General features: G+C 27.7%; 1 protein-coding gene across 3 annotated transcripts in view; it reads left to right on the top strand.

Annotated features, from left to right (window-relative positions):
• The window catches only part of LOC100169535 (lachesin), a 215572-nt gene that overhangs the window by 75583 nt on the left and 123072 nt on the right, over nt 1-16917 (top strand). Inside the window, exon 1 of one of the 3 annotated variants that reach the window (XM_008181078.3) lies at nt 13754-14126. The exons of the other annotated variants lie outside the window; for them this stretch is intronic. Within the exon in view, the coding sequence (XP_008179300.1) occupies nt 14051-14126 (76 nt within the window). The 5' untranslated portion in view covers nt 13754-14050. Of the gene's footprint in view, nt 1-13753; nt 14127-16917 lie in introns of those variants that run through there. 3 annotated transcript variants of the gene reach the window in all.

Here is a 16917-nt window from a genome sequence, read left to right as displayed (position 1 = left end):
CACGATAATTTTGCTTTTACTCAGCTCTGTCCGGCTCAAAGCGCTTGCGTCCTGTAGACCGCACAAACACACACAAACGCACACACGCACACACATACAGTACGATTGTGAGGATGCATTTGAACTCCCTTCGGCATTTTATCCGATCAATTGTATAAAGGAAAAAGGTCTGTCACTCAAAACGGTAATTCCAGTCTATCGAGACAGCACACATACAGCGTTACCGTTTTCAACTAAGTTAATCCCCTCCAGGACTGAAAGTACGTTATATTTATATGCACATAGTTTTTTTATTTGTTCCTGTTTTCACTTTGCTACGATTTGTTATTACGGTTTTCAAGCCTATCAATAATACAGCACAATTTATTAATCAGTTTTAATAATATTTTTTTACTCTTGTGACATAGTGATAAATCGGGGTTTATATTTATCTTCTTCTACGAATTATTATGATACGTATAAAATATAACATTTATATCTCACTTCCTACGCTCGCAGAACTCGTAGTAACGAAAACAATACAAATAGCAATACCGTTTACTATTATTATTTATACAATTTTGATATTTCGTTTCTAGATTGTTCACCAGATATCGTTATCTATCAATATATACATATTATTATTTATATACATGGTTTCTATATAGCTGTTACACAGTATATTTCTCTTTATTTATTATCATATAACAATATACCAACGCCTCTATACTAGAGTTATACACTTTTATCGCTAACGTTTTGTTGCTAATAGGGGGTAGATACGAAATTTTGCCAATTATTCAATAAAGAATACACTTCAAGTTTTAAATATACACGGTAAAGGTTTAAAGGAAATCGTTAAAGATAAACATTGAGAATTCGCATAGAATTTCAACACGATAAAATAATTTCCAGGGAGCGATGATAATACAACAAATGAAAACTTGTTCAGTTGTTCAACGTGATAATTCCCAGTGGGAAGCAACATAGATTCCCTCAAAACTTCACACCATTATGTTGTATACTTATTAGAGAGAGATAGAGATTGTACATGGTGATGATGAGATAAATAGTATAATGATGTTTAGTGAAAAACTAAAAAAATGTTGGTAATTGAAAAATATTGATTAAAGATATTCAAAACATTTCAATATTGCAAAAACAATAATTTTCTATAAACAAAGAAAATTTCCAAATATTTGTGTTCATTTTAAGCTATTTATACGACAAATCTATTCATATCGTATATATTAACTTAAACGTCATTACTATTTATGAACATCTACGATCTACAATATACTTATTATTATATATTGGGATCAATTTTTTTTTATTGATAAAAATTATTTCAATCTACTGTATCACAATAATAGAAAAATAAATAACGATTATATTTGAATATATACCTAATAAATATCCATAGAAACATACGCTGACAGACCGTCTCTACTCTGAATCGTTTTTCGTACCTATATATATGCATTAATTTATTATTGAATTTAAATGTAACACATCCATTACAGTAACCTAGCCAATATCGACGAACACTCGACACCTTCAGTGCTGAAACAGCGCAACTTCTCCGGTTTTTTTACGTTTCTGAAATATTCGGGAGCAGTTTCAACAAAAGTTTAGATGTGTCTAAATGTGTTTATTTTTAATGGAAGCGAAATGGAAAACGCAGTTGTTCAAAAACGTGATTCGAGCATTTTAGGATGTACTAGATGGAGAACTATCTGCCAATTAAGTTGAATTAAACCTCAAGTATTTACGAAATGTCTACATTCTTATAAGCACGACAACCGTATGTGCGCTACACTACGGAAACACAATTTTCCGCTTGAAATGAAACCAAATGATACGATTAACATTCTTAAGGCGACAATAATTTTCGTCACGCCATCTAATAAAAACATGACTTTATTTTAAAATGTTAGTGACGTTAAAAGTATTGAAACTTATTTTTTTAGCTATTCTGTAATCTGTATACACTATACACCATATCAAATTATTTTATAAATATAATAATGTAAATGTCAATATTGTATCCCAACAAACTTTAAGCAATAATGGTATAATTTATTTACATTATTTTAATACTGACCAAATTGTTTCTATAGCTTATATTCCTAAACAGTTTTTTTTTTTTACGAAACTATATTATATACTATACTATATTGTTATTTTTATAGATAACACTACAATCTGTTAATATTTAACTCAGAAATACGAATTGTTTTTATACAGATATTATAAGATATTTTTTATATTAATCATAATTTGCCGATTTTAGATTTTGAGCGGAGCTAATTAATTGATATTTTTAGTCTGATAATGATTTTTACTGTAGAAAAATACTTTGATCTTCACCATTGATAGTAGCATCTAATATAAAATTGTATTCAGTTTGTACTTCGGATAGGCGAAGGGTCAAAAATAAAAAAACTCAGTACTTCATAGTCCCGCAAATACTTTTGGGTTATCGGAGTTGAATCCGACCAATATTTTTAGGTTGTTCGAGTTGAGTCCCTTCAGCCTATTAACGTTACCTAGAAGAGACCACGTGGATGTTGGATGAGTAGTCTCCCAAAAAATGTGTGTGATTTTTTTTTGTTAATCATAATAATAATAAGAAGAAGTATAAAGAGTTAATTAATTTAAAAATAATAATTATTATGTATGATTGTATAGGTACACTGTTTTTTTTTTATCATATAACTAGCTGATCCCGTGCACTTCGTTGCCCATTAAATATACCAACTCTTTATGACTCGAACTTTGTACAATTCGTTATTTAATATTCGGTGAATGGTGTTCAAAATGTATCTTAACTTTTCCGTTTCCCGGAATAAAAATTATGATTCGCAGCAGTATATTATCAGGTAGGCAATCTACCTACGGTAGATCGTGGACCCCGTGCTGTTTGTACTTAGGTGTATGATTTAACTCTAAAGTATAAAAGTTATACCAAGTTGGTCGTATTGCACCTATGGTGGATTAATATAATCAATTAAAACAAAATCCTAACCTAACATAACTACTAATATCAGATGAATAAAAAAAAACCAAATTTAACCATTCATAAATTAGTCTGTCTTCTTCCCAGATGTTTAATCTACACACAAACATTCATACCAACCTGAACCCATACATTCCGCTGTCCGTAAAAAAATTGCAACTTAAAAAAATTATGATTTTTCAACTGTTTTTGGGTGTAACTTGCTCCAGTGTTCAATAATTTGATTTGGTGCTAGCTTATAACCTGCTAACCTCCTAACCTAACCTAACCTAACCTGATCTGCCAAATAACCAATAATAAATAAATAATAATGTCTACTGTAGAGAGTAACCAATGGCAACTGTTTAAAAAATAAATAAAAATAAAATTTCCAATTTCCATCGTGAACCTAAAGATCCCTATTTTGAGCACCTCTTTTAAATGCAAATTTCAACTAATCCTTTCTTAGTGCCCGATGAAATTATTAAAAAATCTATCCTCGAAATTTCAAGTCTATTTGCTCAAATAGGTTCGGCTCTGCGTTGATTATTGGTAAAGTACACTTTTCTTTATATAATATATAGATAAATATTAATAAGTATAAAAAGTCAATTAAAAATAATAATAATTAAGTGTAGCATAAAAATGTTAATAATTACCTAAATAGTTTTTAAGTTTTTTTAATCATATAATAATAATAAATATGAAGAAATTATGACGTGTAATATAATAATGTTAATAATTAAATAGTTGCTGGTAAAAATTTAAATGATACAGATTTTAAAAAGTTAAATCTGTCTAATTTGAATATTTATGTATTTGTTTGTCTGCTCCTGTAAAAAAATTATTTTTTTAATGTTTTTTTACATGGTCTCTTTGCTTTGCTTCTTGTTTAATATATGTATCAGACTGTATTCCCAGAAGAGTGTCCACATGAATAAAAATATTTGGATGTCCCGAATGAAAAAAGGCATTTAATTTTGCATGAAAACTTTCACAACTGTTAGTAGGTCTGATTAGTGGTTGCTGAAAAATCACTCCAAACTTTAGGGCCGTTGGTGAATATCCGTTATCATTGCGTATCCGGTATAATATGATCAAGGTTCAAGGTAACCGGCTTAACAAGTAGTTATTACATTTTATCTATTCTCAATTAACTCAATTCAAAGATATTAAGATAATACCTTGGACTCAATTCAAACACATAAAAGTAGCATGGACTCAATTCAATATTACCGAATCTATCTCTCCTCAAAAACGTTTGCACAGGGTGCCATCAATGGATGGCTTCCTATTCCTGTCAATAAACTCTTACGAAATGTACCCATTATATAACTTATACAATATACAGATTGTAAATATTCTACAATTTGTTTAATAATAATAAAAAAAAAGCTGATAATAATATTATATATTTTTTGTGCAGTCATTATAGTAAGTGTACAATACATTAGGTCACAAACTCCTACTTACCCAATAATTTTTTCAACCTGTGCACAGCTCAATCACAGTCTATATAGTACGTCGGTACACTCCCTTACTGTGGAACTTCTAATAAAGATTTTTATGATTAATTGCTAATCAATTGCCCTGCTCTCTCATCAAACCAACCTACTATATAAGTACATAGCAAATAGAAAAATAAATTAATACTAATAGTTTTTACTTTATTTTACAAATAGTAACACAAATAAATTATAAAATATCCTTTGAAGACGTCTGATACATCACTGTCGCCGTTCAGAACATCTTTTTGTATACAAAGATTAATCATTGAGTATAAATTTAACTCATCCATTACAGTGACTTACTCTATAACGAGATACACCATATACATATTTTAGAAAACCTTTTCAGTTACCTGTATCAATATATAGGTACTTACATATATTTAATTCGTTTTGTATCAATTTCTATTAATAGACATCACTACTTCAGTAAAATAAAACGTGTTCTGAAACCGAAAGCTCCGTTTTCAACATTAATTTTAAGTAAAATGTATTAAATACAAAATAATTCATGTTACCAATAAAATAGACAATAAAAATAATATATTATTTTCCCTTACATAACATTTTTTTTATAGCATGTTGTACAAAAATATGCCAAAAGTCATAAAATATCGGAACAATAACAATACAAACTACTATGACATTTTTCACAATTAATCATTAGATAATGAACCGCATAGAACATTCACAAAACATTACTAAAATATATAACACTGTATAAGCCATATTTATATTTTAATAACTGTGCAAGTAACAACAAATGTGGTACAAAAAACCAATAATTTTAAGTGTATTATTTTGTTTAACTGCATTAAAGTATATCATAAGTACTTTTATTTTATGGAACTCTAATAATATTTATTTTTTTACTTTACTGGTTTAAAATACCTTAATATTTATATTGAATTTTATTATTTGTGATTTTATGGATTTAAAAATGTATATATTTTTTTTTGTAAAAAGTTAAAAATATTTTAAAACCAGAAACAACATAGTATTATTATTTACAGATACTTAATAATAACCTAACTATTTTGGATTTATATTATCGTTTCTATACCACTATAATATATCATTATACATATATTTAGGCATACATTATTATACTTATATAATATCCATAGTCTTGTTAAGTAATTGCAAGTATGTGTACTAACAAAAAAAACCAAAGGATAGATTATTTTGCATAGAACAAGTCTTCTATTATGGTTATCTGATAATGGTTTCGATATTTATCAACTGTATTTTATACTGGGCGTTCAGTCTCCACAGTATAGGTTCAACGTTGTTGAAAAATGCAAATTAACGACGGAAAACTTGACCCATTATTGATAAGAAATCCGTACTGCTCCTTTTTTATGCGACGATAAAAGAAACGATTCTTTCTGTATATATACGGGCATACGCAAGCACTATGTTACGTTATTCCCATGCGGAATATAAAACACACTAGCGCGTTTTATTTATACACCGGCTTGGAGTAGGGGCGCTCTCAAAATGCAATTGTAACGACCGAATCAAAAACGATTTTCAAAAAAAAAAAAAAACAAAACGTGCCCTCAGCCCTTACTATCTTTGCACACACAAACACACACACACACACACACACGCCGTATATATATAGGTGTGTGTGTGTGTGTGTGTGTGTTACATAACATGTAGATACGTAATCAACGTTTGAATAGACTTCGCATATTATGTGTACAGCTCTATACAATTTATGTACCTCAAAAATTTACTTTGCTCGGTCTTAAACTATTAAATAGAGTCAAAGTAAAACTTAATGTAAGTACAAATGTTTTTCATTTATTTATTCTGTTCAACTGTTATAATCATTAAAAAAATATACCTAATGAAAAATACTAAATCAATCAATGTAAAAAAAAAAGATAGATACCTACAATATACATTAAAAGATATCAAAATTAAACTACGAATAGCCGATTCTAGGAAATTAAAACTTTCCAAACTAGCTGGTTCTATCGTTGGAATTTATGGAATTTATGTGGTTTTATTTACTACCCCTCTCTGATTAACATAAACATAAAAAAAAAAATAATAATTTTTTGTGATGAACAAAATTATTATTTTGTTGTTTGTTGATATAACTAACAGAATAAAAATATTGGATCACTCGTGTATTTTTTTTATATTACAATTCAATATTTAGTCAACATCAAGATTGCGTTACTTATAGTATTAGAACCGAATTTATAACTGTACCTATGCTGTAATAATATACTGTCACCATAATTGAATTCTTCCTTTTTTGATTTTTTCTAATCACTAGATACATAGTTATAAAAAACAACTAAAATATTACAACCTAAAATCAAGTGGTACATCATTTTTTTTATAATTTTTAATACCATTAGGTATAGTTCTTGGTAGAGGTGCTCAAAATGTGAACAATTAGGTATATGGATATAATAATATGTTGTAACGTTATGATATTTTATGGTAAATGTTAAAATCATTTACGTAATCACGAGGTAGTATTTTGATTTTCGCAGGTATACATAATTTAAAGTTTAAAATATTTTTTTTTTTAGTGTACCTATAATATAGGTGTAATATAGCTATTATTGTAACCATAATATAACTTATCCTATATATTTAAAAAAATACTACTTAGATCTTTGTATTGTTCAAAAACAAAGACATTTAAATAAAAAGTATTATTATTAAATTGTATATGTGTAAAAAGATACGAAAAACAATTGTTGAAATTCTCAGTACAATAAAACCATTAAGTTAGTAACCGAAAGTAGCGTTTGGATAGTATTATGTTGCTTTTTCCTACTGCAATGTACCCATTAAATCTTATAGTATTGTCACACCCTTGATGTAAGTGTTTAATGTCTTTGTTTTAGTTTATATTTCTTGGCTATAATAAAACGGGTACCTACATGATTTTAGTACGCGAAAAACGTTGTGTTAGTTTAATTACTGAAATAGATTTTATCAATGTCGCTATAATTATACATTTTCATCCACTATATTTTTTTTATCAATATTACCTTTAAATGAAAAAAAAAGAAACCGTAATGTAAAAAAATTATATTTATATTTCTATGAAATAAGAGAAAAAAATATTTAGGTACCATTTATTTTCAGCTTCAAAAATAGATAAATGTTTGAAAAAAAATTGTCTGTTTTATGCATTTAAAATAACCACTCTATAAATCCCGTTTTAAAGTCAAGTTTAAACGAATCGATTTTCGTAATAATTTATTTGAAGTGTGTTGGAAAATTATTCGCATAAAATAGTAAGTAGGTATCCATAGTTGAAAATTAAAATGTTAGATTTATCCGAATAAAGGGTATCAAAATAATTAAGTTTTAAGTGTCTTAGCTCTATTTAGACAGTAAATTATACTAATATTTAACAATTTTATTAATTTATGATTTATACAACTAATGTTTAGATCATATTTAAATGATATACGCATACGTAATAATACTTAGTAACTTTTAGATGAATTGATGGTGGATTTTTCCAGAAAGTATACTGTGTTTAATGTTTACATAAAAATCGAACGCAAAGTTCGTTGAAACAATATTTATAAATGTATAAAAATAACAAATGTCTGAAGAAACAATTTTGCAGCTTGAAACTTCTGAGAAAAATTGTTTTTTTAAATAATTATGCTTCATAAAAAACCTTTATAAATTAGACTTGTTATTTATTTATTATTTCTTTTTTATCCAAGGGAGAGAAAAGAATCAGAAATTATCACATTGCACTCATTTATATATTTTTATTGTAAATACGAAGAATATATTTCAAAAAAGATTTTATAATAAAGCCTGAAAACATTTACACATTATTTATATATTATGGTATATTAGACCCTTTAATACTAGGAACTGTATTTTAAATTATAAACTGTGAACTAATCTCCTCTTAATAATTTAAAAACGATAAAAAAAAAATTCAAATCAGTGTAGTAAATGAAAAGCACATGTTGATCACTGTACTGTTACTACTTTTAGATAGCATTTAATATTTCCAAAACTAATTTAGGAACACCGTGATTGCAATAGTTGTACATAAAATACCATGTTTTAGTTATAACAAATAAACCGCCCCCCCCCTTCTAAAACACAGTATTTCAAAAATAAATCTGATGTCGAACGCAGTGTAATTACAGAACTGTATATTTTTGATACATCGTTTTTGAAATAGTCTATGCGAATATGCATTTTTTATCCTTATACTCAACATTTGTATGCTATCACGACCAGAGATTATAAATATATGTAGATTTAATATCGACGTAAAAAACGAAAGGGGAGTGAATCGTTTTTCTTTTTATAAGACAGATATTTTGTTTGTTATTTTGAGTATGTGTGTAAAATTTGTCACCGTGCGTAGCTTATCCGTATAAAACAGATACACCGTTATTACTGTTTTATCGGTAAACAGAACAGCAAAATAACAATGAATAAAATTACCATCGTCAATATTATTTTATTAAAGAATAAAACGAGGAAGGGTAAAATAATTGAAAGATTCGGAGACAACAGGATTAGGACAATGCCGTTTTTCAAAAAATTATTGCGACTCTTTATTTACGACGAATATACAATTCAAATAAGAATATTGATAAGTATATAATTATGAGTAATAGGTATAAATTAAAATTATGTTCAGTTTTTCATAATTGGACATACGATCAATAAAATATATAAAATTGTTTTTAATACAGCCAAATTATCTTTTTTATTCCCTCAATCCTAATACAGATTTATATAATATGATAATCAGTAGTACCAATATTGCAGATAAGTACATCAATGTATATTATCTAAAATCGATGTTCTGCTTTCTTGTCATGAAATACTTTAACCTATTAAAATATGAAATTGAATATTATTTAATAAGCAATTTGGACCACATATTTAGCGTCGTAAACAAAATGTCCATTATTAATCTCATTAATATTCCATCGCTTTAATAACAATACATTGTATTATTATTATACATAAATAAATAATAATAATATCAAATACATACTTTCATTGCATCTTAATTTATTGTTAAATTAAAAAAATGTAATTTGGTTCTTCCTATGTTTTAAAAAAAGTAGCAGGTATACATTCATATTTAATCTAGCCATAAAATATGAAATTCAAAAACATGGTATCAAAATTCAAATTGAATTGTTGAATTAAATACAAATTTGAATATAAAATATTAACAGGGAATTGTAAATACTCAAAAACATAAAGCAAAAAATAGTAAAAAATATTTTTTTTTTCAAATAAACGTATAAATCTATGCTAATGAAAATAATCGAATTAAATAAATTGTAATCACTATTACCTATACAAATAAACACAAACAGTAATATTTTGAAAAAAAAAAAAGTAATAATAAAATAGTTTAGTTGAGACTTAAGATACAATATACCTACATTACACACCATACATTTTTTTCTCTATTTCATTCGCTACATTTATTTCCGTTTTATTGCAGATTTTAATCTTCTTTTATAAAAAACAAAAAAAAAATTTCTAGACATCAAATAAAAAATATGCGCTCGCGCACACGTGTGTGTGTGTGTGTGTGTGTGTATTTGATCTGAGAAGCATATAATACGGCACTGAAGAACGACACCCGAGGTCGGCAAACATGCCGAAGACAAAGATTGAACACGCTTCGCTGGTTATAATATTTAATCGTACAACCTCTCAAATCAGTTCTTTCGGTGACATATTATTGCACAACAATATGGAAATCTATTTGAAAATATGCTTTTGTTCTCCTTGTTAATCAGTTAACGTTAGAAAATAGTTTTTAGAAATCATTTTTTAATACAAGAGTTTATAATATAATTAAAATGGTATGACTATAATATAATTTATATGATACAATTTTATTTTAAAATAACATCAAAACATCTATTAAATTCAATACCTAACTATACATTTTTTAAAAATATTTTAGTCATAATAATACTGTGTACCTATACTAAGATATCTTGGTTGAAATATAATTGAAAACTAATAAAACTATTTCAAACTTTTTGTTACATTTATTATACCTATAATACTTTCAGAACACATTTATTAACAGCTGCATTTGTTTGTAAGTTATCCTTTAATAGTATGCTCCGATAAGCAATGTTTGCTCTTTCCGTAATATGTACCTGACGTGTGTAGCCATACATGTGAACATTTATTTTTGAATGATAAGTAAAATAAATTTGATATATTTAGGTAATTAAATATGCATCATAATATATAAATTATATAAATTATTCTATTTTTACGGGATTTAAAATATAAGTTTACTACTTCAAGTTATAATAAATAAGCTAAAATGTTTACTTACAGCTTATATTTTTTATCACTGTAGTGTTCATAATTCAATTAGACAGAGATTTATCAGTAGGTAACAAAACACCATTTGCAAATGTTAAACAACAGTATTATTAAAAATCAACGGAAATAACACATTTTAATCAAATATAATCTATATATATAATACATATAATATAACATAATGGTTGGCCATTGAATTATAAATAGCTTAACTCAATAGAGTTTTTTATGTGGAAATTTTAAGAATTTTTATCTTAAAAAAATCAAATTATTATCTACATATACTTCGAATCACATATATAAATATACAAATAGTATATACGTAATGCATGTATTTAGTATCGTATATCTTATATTCTTATTAATATCAATTGAACCGTTTGCGGTATCAAATATTAATATATGTGCAACCAAAGTCACTGAAATTTGTATAAATGTAAAATATGGAAACAAATTCCATGATATAAAATCTCGTTTTACTATCTATTCAATTAGTATTCGAATAACTCATTGTTATTGCTTACGCCTAAAAGAATAACTTGTTGAAATATATTATATTTTTAAAAACTCCATGTAAATTATGATCTAGGACTTAGGTACTTACCTATATTGTACAATACATTTTTTATATTACCTCTCAATTTTTCCACAATCACAAGGATTTTCTTACTGACTATATAATGTTATGATACTATAAGCGATATTGTGCGATGAATAAAATATTTCTACCAAATAGTTGGTTTTTGTAAAATAATTATAATATTATGTGCATAAATGGACTGTATACCTACGGGCATTGAATAGATTGGGGAACGCTAACAATGCACTACACCGTATGGTAATAATTTTAGCTTAGAATATATAGCATAGATTATTCTGTGATTATAGTGTCTCGTTGTTATCTTAAGACGTTTACGGGAGCATCGCAGAATAATAAATTTCAACACGCTTGGTGCGAAGAACAAGCCACACAAGCCCCGAGGACGTGCGACATCCGACGGTCTTAGTATAAGGATATTTTTTTTTTCAAACGATTAAACAAATAATGACAGTCGCTCCATCAACTATATAATCGTATACTATAACTGGCAATAAACACATATTATACACAATGTTTATACTTCAATACATTTAATTGACATTTTTGTCAGGTGATACTTAGTTTTTCGTATTACATATTCTATAATTTGTATAAAAATGACTTCGCAAATATTCTTAAAAGTTAAAATAATAATTTACACGTGTATCAAGTACATTTAATAATAAACTTTACATCAGGTAAAGTCATTAAGTTAAAAAAAACCTATTGAGAAAACACAAAAGTTAAACGTATAATAACCAACTAATAATAGTATGCAAATATTTTATATTATGCATAATAGTTAATGCTATTGCGTTTACGAATAAATTATTATCTGATGCATTAAGATGAAACGCCAAATAATTTATTTGTTAAAAACCATTTCGCGCAAGAAAGAACCAGCTGGTCGGTCTAAGTAGCAGTTTTGACAGAACTTGAAGGTGAGTGGTGGTATATTTAGACATTTAGTACCGTAGAATAAAAGTATATTATGCAAATTATTGTTTTCATCATATTGCAATAATTGTACAAACGTACTTATATTTTATTTTTGTTATATTTTATTAATTGTGTAATAGTGTAATAATAAATATACTGCCAATGCTTAATAATTATTGACATACACTATTGTAACTTAATATTTTGTCATACATAATGAATTAAACAACTTTTAAAGGGGTCGGGTGATCGCCCTTTAAAACCACCATTGCTCGGTCTATTATAGTCCTGGTAACAAAGGTGACCAGAAACCAAATTTTAACCATTGAAAAAAGAAAACATTTTCTGCGCAATAATGTTTATTTTTTTTTTTTCATAAGGGTAATGTTGAACAGACATTGTTTTCTTTTTTTTAAGTTTAATATTTGGTTTCTCAACTACACATGTCTTTTATCTTTTTGGTTCTTTCCCGAGTGATAAATATTTTTAATACGATATCGTAACTATGCTACAACCTATAATGGTATTTACACGGGATCACTAAAAGTGACTTAGAATTAGAATTTAAATATATTTATTATTTACAATTTTAATTGTTCTCAAAATATTAATAAAATTGCCTACACTAAACCCCTTAGAAAAGAAGGGGAGGAGAGTCTTCTTAATAACAATATTTAAAGAATGGTTGTAATATTTCTTTATAAACCGTTTAAATAAGGTAGGTACTTATAAATACTAAAGTAAATCATATGAAAATAGAGTGCTTTTTCAATTATGGATACATAATATGACATATGGGAAAACTATAGATGTTTTAGATCATTGACACAAAATCGATTCGTCCAATTCTGCAGAATAACACGTTTAGGTCTAGTGATGAATTTTTAAAATTCCTTTAGAAAACTAGGAAATCAGTAAAATATAGTAAATATTAAATAGCAAATACCTATGCACTAAGTGCCGTAATTCCAATTCAACAATAATTTATTTACCGACAGGCCATATCAATATTATTTTCTGGTCAGGCGTGCGTGTAAAACGAATATATTATTTAGGTCTAGATGGGTTTGTATATAATAAAAGTTAGGTATGTAATTAACGGTTGTATATCGCCATGACTATAATGTCCATGCACATTGTCCAATCTGCAGGCCCGCCGTGTCTGGTGGCTGTTATTTGTTTAGAGATCTGCACCGAAGCGATGGCAGAATCGTGTTGGAGTTTAACACGGTATAACGACGTGCATGTGGTAACACACAAAGTCGATATCATGTACCTATGGTGATAACAGTGTAGAAAAAAAAAACCAGAAAACCCGTCCGAGACGCGTACATATCCGGAAAGCACATGCGTACGGTGCCGCCCACCGAGTAGGAAGGCACCGACCGAGGCAGCTCGCCGCCCGTTGATGCCGCCGCCGCGCGCCGTCAGTGCACTCGCCGCAGGCCGAACGTCCGCACTGTGTATGTCCACACGCGTTGTCGGATAGGTGAAATCTCGTCGGTCCCACGTGCGCAGCCCTCGTATTGTCGTCCACTGTGGATATATACTATCGCCGGAAGTCCGAACCACTGTCGCCGCCTAACCCGGGAACACCGGTGGCCGGCACTATATCAGTTCACGGGGGGGTGGGGGTGCTCTGGAATTTTGAAGAAATTGTTATTATGACGCGCTCGCACCGCTAGGGAACTCTTGAAATCCACACGTCTTGCCATGCTGTTGTTTTGCCAAAGACCGGACCGGTACGTGGTCATCTGGCTGTTTCAGATACTCACCGTCATCTGTGCAGGTAAGTCAAAAACGTATTACCTACACGCCATGGTCGTCTGTATGGGGGAGGGGGCACGGGGGCACAATACCATTTTTCCAATAAGGACTGCGGTTTAAATATAAGACTAGACATAAACAACGACCAGATGATTGAGCGGTTTTTTTTTTTTTATAATGGGATATTCATAAATCATAATGATTTGATAGTATATAGGCACTAACAATAATATACAACATTATTTAGAAGTTTTCTAAGACACATTTTCAATAAATATCAGCTCGTGTAGAAAAAATTAAGATTATGTAATTTGATTATATTTTTTAGATCACCAAGACAATGAAATATTTTATTTAATTACGTGCAATTGCGTTCAAACATTAAAATTATATAAAAAATGAATTAAATGCATTTACTAAATACAATGGTCTTAATATGATTAAAAAAAACGACTTTAAAGTCGATTATTCAACATTCATTTTTGGTACTAACGATACGACGTATCGTAATGTAGGTACTTATATTTTTCATTTAATGTTTAATTATAGCAGCTAGACCCTAGATTAAAAACAAAATATATAATATAACAAAAAGTAGAAACTATTAACAATATTTAAATATATCATACGCCCATGAAAAGTTTGGTTAAGTGCACGACCCATTAATTATTATAATAATATTCACAAGTATGAATAACAAATAATTTACTTACTTAATAATTTCAATAAGGAAATAAGTTTGACTTAATCCATAAGTACATTCTTACATAAAAGTACTAATAATAGAAGGTAGCAATAATAATGTTATAAGCTAAAAGTTTAGTTTCATCATCATAATGTATAACCATCTTATAAGCATTATAGTTTATAACATAACGTGGACAAAATATGTTAACAAATTATCAATGTTTTCATTAATTTATATTAAGATAATAATAATATTGAAGATTTCTAATATGCCAATAAACAACACAATTAATTCAGACATTTAACCACAAAAATACACAATAACTAATCTAAAACTAGGTATACTATACTTTATTTTCTTCATTATAATTTAAATGTGAAATGTTGACATTTGTATATGCGTAGATATAATTTATATAATATAATTAAAGTACTGTACATTGCATAATATTTCACACGGCATTGTAGTTCCGATAGTAATAATATTGCACTAGTATCGTTAAATTATAAGTGGATAGTATTAAAGATACTTTTATACTTATAATAAATATCAGCAAGGGCGCCCATCTGTCAAAACCAAGGGGGGTGACAATCTTAAAATAAAAATAAAAACAAAAATTAAGAATCGACAAATTTGCTTTTATTAAACAAAAAAAAAATAATAATATTTTAAAACAAAAACTGAAAATTGCGTTTTTGCAAACCAAATGTTGAAACTACTTTTTCAATGAACTTGTTGTCGTTTTGAACTTTTTGTCTATGAACGCTGAGCATACACAGTCCATCCAACCTATATTCTTCCATAGTACTTCTTGTCCAAGTTTTTACTCGTCTTAAGGTGATAAATGACCTCTCTACCGTGCATGTTGTAGGCGGAAGTGTTAAAAAGATGATTAGACATTTTTTTACTTCTGAAAAAAAATCACATTCATTTTTTTATAGATCAAATATATCAAGTTCTTTGAAATTTATTTCCGATTTATTTTCCCAAAAAGTGTACCAAGCTGATCCAGATGGTATTAAATTTTCAATTTGAAAATGATTTTGAACTTCTTCAAGTATAAGGTTGTATGTTTTTTTATCAATGTTTACCATTTCAGACGGAATAAATGCCCCCAACTTAAATGGCGTTTCATTATGTTCACTGAAACGTGCTTCTAATGAATTTATTATTGAGTCTCAGTATGGAATATATATACTCTTGTTATATTGTATGTACGTATTAATAATAAGTAATAACTCTATGATATTATATATACACGCAGACGCGGGCAACAAATGTTACACAAACAAATGATTCACATGAAACGACAGTGATAATAAAATAAATATTATTGATAAAGACGAAGATAAATCAGACAATGCATGATAGTGAGGAGAACTGGTTTTTCCATAGCTCATAAATATATTTATATAAATAACACTTTATAGTATTATAATCATTATTATAATCATTAATTATTATACATATATACTATATATATATGTGTGTTGATGATTGATCAACATAGTATTACAACGTACGACAATAATCGATTAACAAAGTACGAGTATATGTATGAAGTATTATCATTAAAAAAATTAACAACAATAATTTTTCTAGGGGGGTGACATGTCAATGTCACATTATAATGTAGTTAACACTCCCGAAAAAGGCAAGACATTTTCATTAGGCACCATATTTTCACTACTAATGTCAATGTTAATATTATACTCTACTAATCTTGAATTTAAAGTTTTTTATTTTTATTAAATAACGATTTACCTAATAATAGATATTAGAAATATGTAACTAATATCATGGTGTGAATTTAGAGATTCACGTGAACTCATTCATTAATTATAAAATAAAACATAGGTTTTTCACTTAAAGTTAAGCTAAGATATTATTATAATATACAATTTATAATTACAAAATGTATTATATAATAATTTGGTATGAGTGTTTCATATTCATATAATATTATATTTTTGTTCTAAATAGAACAAAACACGTTATTTTATATACTTACCTACTTATTTTTGTAAACATGTTTACATTCTGAATCTTTGTAGAGATTATTATTTTTGAGAATAATTATATATAATTTATTTTCAAATAGATTTACAATAATTATTACTTCGAG

Source organism: Acyrthosiphon pisum, chromosome A1 (genome assembly GCF_005508785.2).
Source record: "Acyrthosiphon pisum isolate AL4f chromosome A1, pea_aphid_22Mar2018_4r6ur, whole genome shotgun sequence".
Taxonomy (NCBI): Eukaryota; Metazoa; Arthropoda; class Insecta; order Hemiptera; family Aphididae; genus Acyrthosiphon; species Acyrthosiphon pisum.
Note: the sequence above shows the minus strand (reverse complement) of the source record. Positions and strands in the feature narration are given on the sequence as shown.